This window comes from Thrips palmi, unplaced genomic scaffold, assembly GCF_012932325.1.
Source record: "Thrips palmi isolate BJ-2018 unplaced genomic scaffold, TpBJ-2018v1 HiC_scaffold_2, whole genome shotgun sequence".
NCBI classification, from domain to species: domain Eukaryota; kingdom Metazoa; phylum Arthropoda; class Insecta; order Thysanoptera; family Thripidae; genus Thrips; species Thrips palmi.
In genome coordinates this window covers 2,197,461-2,203,460 of record NW_023144629.1, presented here as the reverse complement: position 1 = coordinate 2,203,460, position 6,000 = coordinate 2,197,461, and the positions used below count along the sequence as shown (strand labels likewise).

General features: G+C 69.2%; 1 protein-coding gene across 1 annotated transcript in view; it reads left to right on the top strand.

The window, feature by feature from the left end:
• The first annotated feature begins 2,748 nt into the window (after positions 1 to 2,748).
• The window catches only part of LOC117647609 (forkhead box protein O-like), a 36,756-nt gene continuing 33,504 nt past the window's right edge, over positions 2,749 to 6,000 (top strand). Inside the window, exon 1 of the mRNA XM_034389456.1 lies at positions 2,749 to 3,509. Coding sequence (XP_034245347.1) covers positions 3,087 to 3,509 — 423 coding nt within the window. The 5' untranslated portion in view covers positions 2,749 to 3,086. The remainder of the gene's footprint in view (positions 3,510 to 6,000) is intronic.

The window sequence follows — 6,000 nt, the reverse complement described above, 5'->3', positions numbered from 1 at the left end:
GCCTTAGCGGGCCGTGCTTTCCTGTACCGCACACGCGTGATGGCCACGCGGACTCTCGCGCTAGGCAGGGGCGCAGGGAGACAGAAACACCCTGCTGGACGGTCCCCGTTGGAAACCCCACGGAAAGCCGAATTCCGGGCGCGCTTGGCGCTTGGCAGTGCCCCGCGCGCGTTATCCGGATAAAACGGAGGGAAACCGGACAGTTATCTCGTCGGCCGCTATCACTCTTTCTCTGTCCACCAAGATCGGTCATCGGGCACCACCGGGCCACTGTTATCGGCTGTGGAGAGAGAGAGGGGGGGCGGCAGGGTGGCCGTCCAACGCCGTGGAGGCTCGTCCTGTGCGATACCTGCACACTCACTTCGAGAGTCACTTTCGTCGCTGTCTCTCTCGCCATAGTGTCCATCTCTGTTCGGTGGGAGTCGGCTCCCGCGTCAGGCCAGCCGTGAGGCCAACCCATCCGCGGCGGGCTCGGCTTGGCCTGGCGCGCCTGGCGTGCCCGTGGCGGTGTGGCGGCCCGGGCCGGCGGTTAGGTCTTGGTCTGCGCGGCCGGGGCTGGGCTGGCTCTGGCTGGGCAGTGGCCGACTGGCCGGGCCGTGGCGAGCCGGTCGTAAGCTACTCCACGTTCCACGTCACGCCGCGGGTCCGCGGGTCACCTTCGGGGCCTTCGGGCGCGCAGCGCGCAGCGCGCATCGCTCCCGCGGCTCGCCATCGCTCGGCGTGTCGGCCTGTCGGCGTGTCGCTCGGGCAACGCGGTCGTGCCGTCGACGGCGGCCTATGACTATGACGGCATTGACAGGCCGACGACGCCTCCCCGAGGCCCGCGACGTCGCTCGCCGGCGTCTCGGCGTCGGGGCGTCGTACTCACCTCCGGCGGCGGCGTGGCCGCGTGGCGGCGCCTCAACCTCGCCGCGTTGGCTCCGTCGCCGCGGTTCGAGGCGCGCCAACCGACCGCGTCTCTCCTTTATTTTTACATACTTGTCCTGGCCTTCCCCAAGGGCACCGCGCCAGCCTGGCCGGCCCGGCCGGCTTGCCATCCTCGTCGGCGAGCTGGAGTTGAGGAGTAGAGGCCGCGGTCGGCCGCAGTCGGCACGTCGGACGGCAACTTTAGCGATCAACTTTGGAAAGACGGCGACGTCGGGGAAGTAGAGCCACTCGCCGCTCGGCTGACTCCGAGGGAGCGTTCCGTCGATCCGTCTCTGTCGCACTCGGGTGCTCCGTGGGGGTGCGAGGGAGACACAGCGAGGGAACAATTGTTGGGAATGGCTCGGCGGTGGGCCGGGCGGTCGCAAGGTCGCGGCGGCGTGTGAATGTCGCGCGCCAGGGCGGCAGGGCGGGCAGGTGTGTTACGTGGTTCGCGCACGCCCCCCTCCCCCTCCCCATTCATGGCGCTCGCGCTATCTCAAATGAAAACACATCACCGATCCGATAACGACGATCGAATCTTCGAGGAGCCGCGATGACACAGAAAGACCACGCACGCGGGGGTGGCGGTGGCGGCGAGGCGGCGAGTCGGCATTTTTGCGGTGTGAACTGATAACCCTATTTTTACAACCAAATTTTCCGATGTTTCAATTTGGAGCGGCACGGCTCGCGGCCGCGGCGCGTGTGAGTGACGTCGAGTGCAGCAGCGGCCGGCCCGCCGCGCCCCGCCAGTGGCGTGCCGCGGTGCCCCGCCCCACCGGGCCCACCGCGTCGTGCCTAGCGCCAACTAGCCGCCAACAGCTGATACGCCCGCGGCCCGTGTGTTTTGTGTTTGGATCGCGACACTCGGACACGCCACACGCCGGCTGAAATTCGGCTTCGGCGGAGGACGGTGTCGTCGGCGTGGTACTGCGTCACCGTCGCGGGGCGGGGCGGGCGCGCGGGGCGGGCGCGCGGGGCGGGCGCGGCGGGGCACGACGGGGGCCTCGGCAGGCCGGGGGCGACGCCCTGACTCCCCGACGCGGTGCTGCGGTCAGGACGAGCCTCCGCGACGTGGCCGCGCCGCCGAGCCGCCGTGCCTCCGCGGCCCATTCACGCCGAGCTCGCCGAGGACATCAAGAGGCCCGGCCGCGCGGCCCCTCGGACTCTCGCCCTCCAGCGGGCAGCCGGCCGGGTTGGCCGGCCTTCTCGCTCGCGCCTCGCGCCGCCTCGTCCTGGCGAAGGTCGTGGCGGTGGCCGGCAGGCCGGCAGGCCGACAGCGTACTCGTCTTCGTACTACCGGCCGAACCGGCGGGCTGCGTCCAAGAGGGAGGCTAGCTTGTCCTCGTCCTTGGCAGCGCCATGGCCGCGCGCGGCGTGCGGCAGAGAGAGAGGGAGGGAGGCGAGGAGGTACGGGCGCAACTCAGCCGCGCCATGGCCGAGGCCCGCGGCCCCGCGGCCCCGCGCAGCGCCTGCTGATCAGCCGAGCCGAGCCGAGCCGAGCACCACCAAGCCGAGGCGAGCGTCGCGCGCCGAGCCGGGGCGGGGCGGCACGGGGCGGCCGCGGGGGGAGGGGAGCGGCGCGGGGGCGGCGGCGCGACACGAGGGGCAGCGGGGCGGCGGGGGCGGGGAGGGTCTTCTGCGCCTCAGATCGGGCTCGGGCCAACTCGGGCCCACTCGGGCCCGGCGGCCAGCCACGCAGCCAGCCAGCCAAGGCACGGACTCGCTCGGGCCCGGCAGCGCGGCAGCCCGGCGTGGTGGCGTGGCGGGGCGTAGTGGCGCGGCGTAGCGCGGCGCGGCGTGGAGGACCAGCCAGCCGGCAGCGCGGCGCAGCGCAGCGGCTGCCAGCCAAGCAAGCCCAGCCAGCCAGCGAGCAGCGAGCGAGCCCGACCAGTCGCCTACGTGTCTCCCTAGCGATCGCATCTGCTCGGCCGGTCGCGGCCAGGGTGCGAACGAAACGGGTTGATCTGAGGCCTGCGAGCAGCGTCCGTGCTTAGCAGCGAGTGCGTGCGCGTGCCAACGCGATGCCCGCAGTGCGCACGGGCCTCGCGACGCGTGTCAGTGCGTGAGCAGTGCGTGTGAGCGACTGTCAGTGCGTGGAAGTGACTCGGTGCGCGTGTCAGTGACTTGCAGTGCGTAGTGCTTACCCAGTGGTTACCCAGTGCCAGTGAGTGATCCTCAAGATGGATTTACACGGGGACCTGCTGGACTGCGGCTTCGACATGGAGCCGCAGACGCGAGCCCGCTCCAACACTTGGCCGTTGCCGCGGCCGGAGAACTTTGTGGACATCAAGGAGGAGGTGGACGAGGGCCTGGAGGGCCTGGAGGGCCAGTGCGCGACCATGACGCCCGGCATGTGTCTGGGACTTCCCGCGCCGCCCACCCCGGGCATGGCCGTGCTGTCGGGGGCGGCGGCGGCGGCCGCCAAGAAGAACTCGACGCGGAGGAACGCGTGGGGCAACCTGTCGTACGCGGACCTCATCACGCAGGCCATCACCACGGCGCCGGAGAAGCGGCTCACGCTGTCGCAGATCTACGAGTGGATGGTGCACAACGTGGCGTACTTCAAGGACAAGGGGGACAGCAACAGTTCGGCCGGCTGGAAGGTGAGCTTGGCGAGGCGCTTACGAGCTTACGAGGAGGTGAAGACTTGAAGACAACCGCCAGGACCTCGCTCCTTAGTTCCTTAGGGACTCGCCGATCAACAGGTCCACCGCGCGTGGCGGTGTGACGTCGTAGCGCCGTGTGGTGCCGCGCCGTGCCGTGCTGCGCGCGCTGAAGGACGTGACGCGGTGTGGCGCGGCGTGGTTCTACGACGTAGTGCTGCTGCCGCCGCCGCTGCTGCTGCTGCCTGCTCGCGTCGCCCGGCCCGTCGCCCGGCCCGCCTCGCCTCGCCCGCCTCGCCCCTGCTTGGCAATCACTTGACTCGCTCCCCGCGCTGCGCCGCGCCATGCCGTGGAACACGACTAGGGATCTCTCTGGACGGGAAGCGCCGTATGCCTTGGTCCAATCTTAGAGAAGCAAGCTTTGGCGAGCGACCGTCATAAAACCCTCATAAACGCAACAAAAGGCACGCAGGGCACGCAGGCCTGCCACGCCCTGCCACGGCCTGCCGTGCCTGCCGTCTCCAGCCACGCTCCTGCCAGCCGAGACTTCGCGGACGACTCCCGAAAGCGTCTTCGGGGCTCGTCGACGACCGCACTCGGGTGCTGGCCCGCTGCAGCTAGCTGCAGCATGCAGCCGTCCCCTCCACCGCGGTCGCTGCCGACGAGACCCGAACGACTCCCGAAGACCGAAAAAGTCGGCCGCGAAGTTGGAGTCGGGTGCGGGCGGACGGAGGCATGGCGTGGCAAGGTGTGCCATGGCGTGCCAACGCGTGGCGCGCGCCTTTTGTTGGTTTAATGAGGGTTTTATGACGGTCGCTCGCCGAAGCTTGCTTCTTTAAAATTGGACCCGTTTCCCGTCCAGAGAGATTCCTAGTCGTGTGCCGTGGATGCCGCGGCCACGTCGCGCCACTCCGCGCCACCTCGATGCAGCGGGGCCGCGCAGGCCGGCCAGGCCAGGGGGCACGGCACGGCGTCTTGGATAGCCACAGGTTTCGAACAGGATGAGTGGAAGTCTAGAGGGCCGGGCCGCCGCGCCGCCACGCCGCCAGGGGCAGGGTCATTTCGATACGATTAACCCGAGCGGGGCCTTGCTGCTGGCTGGGCCTGCTGGGCCTGCTGGGCCTGCTCCCCGACGGCCTGGGCAGCTTGGGCCAGTGCCTGGGCTGGGCGGACGCGCTGGCCGGCCCAACCGCGCCAACAGGTCCCTGCCCTGCCCGCCCCGCCTGCCCCCCCCCCCCTCCCCCTCCCCTGGCCGGCATGCCTGGCTGCCGGGCCCCGCCGGGCCGGGCCCCCTGCGGAATGCACCGAAAGCAGGGCAGGGAAACTGCACGCGCTGCTGTCGCGCGATGATCCGGCAACGCCACGGCAGCGCCGCGGCGGCAGCGCCTGCAGTGCCTTCCCTGCCTTTCTCTCCGGGCAGGCCGCGCAGGCCGTGCTGCAGGTGGACGGGCGGCCAGGCGCTGCGGAGCACGCTGTACACGCCGTGCGCGAGGACGGCGGCACACAGTGGGCCAGAGGACCGGTGGAGGCGGCCAAACCTCTAGACGCGTTTTGAGCTCCAGAGTCGCTGAACAGGGCTCGAACCGAACGTGTGACCCCACCAATGGATTGCTCTCCGAACGAGGAATCCATTGGTGGGGTCACACGTTCGGTTCGAGTCCCATTTAGCGACTCTGGAGCTCAAAACGCGTCGAGAGTTTTGGCCGCCTCCACTGGTCTTCTGGCCCACTGTGCGGCACGGCGGCGCGGCACACGGCGGCGCGGCGGCAAGGCCACCTCGAGCCAGTGGCTACCCGTGGCTGCCACACGCGCGGGCAAGCGGGCACACGCGCACATGGCCGCGCTGTCTAGGTGGCGTGATTTTGCCGCCACTGCGGCCGGCCGTCTGTCTCTCTCCACCCTTCCGGGGCGCCCCATGAGTGCGACGGAGACAGAGGCGAGGAGGCCACTCTTCGGAGCGAACCTGCAGGATAAGCTGCAGGCGCCTCGGAGACGCCGAAAGGTCCGCGTTGGCTTGGCAGCGCGTGGACTTCCCCGCGACCCAGACCGGGCCTGGCCGAATCCGGGACCCCCGCAGAAGAAACGCCTGGGTGCGGTGTGGCAAATCTCATCCGCACTCCTGACTTTGCGTGCACTTTGAGACCTCCGCCCGCACTCCCGAATTATGTATCGTACCCATCCCGATATTTCCCCGCTTGGCCTGAAATAGCCGAGTAGCCGAGAACGTAATCCACCGTGGTCGAGCTTGCGGCGCGGTGTTGTTGTCACATCCTCCCGGCGCCGCGGTCCGCCGCGGTCAGCCTCAGTGCGCACATCACATCTATGCCGTCTATCTCTGTCTATCGGCTTATCGCGAGGCAGTACAGTAATAATTGGTGCATAGAATGTGTTTGCTGTTTACAAACATTGGCCGCGTGGCGGCGGGCGGGCTTACCCTACCGCGTAGGACTCCTCCTCGGCGCTCCACGTGTCAGCCGTCTGATTCCGAGCA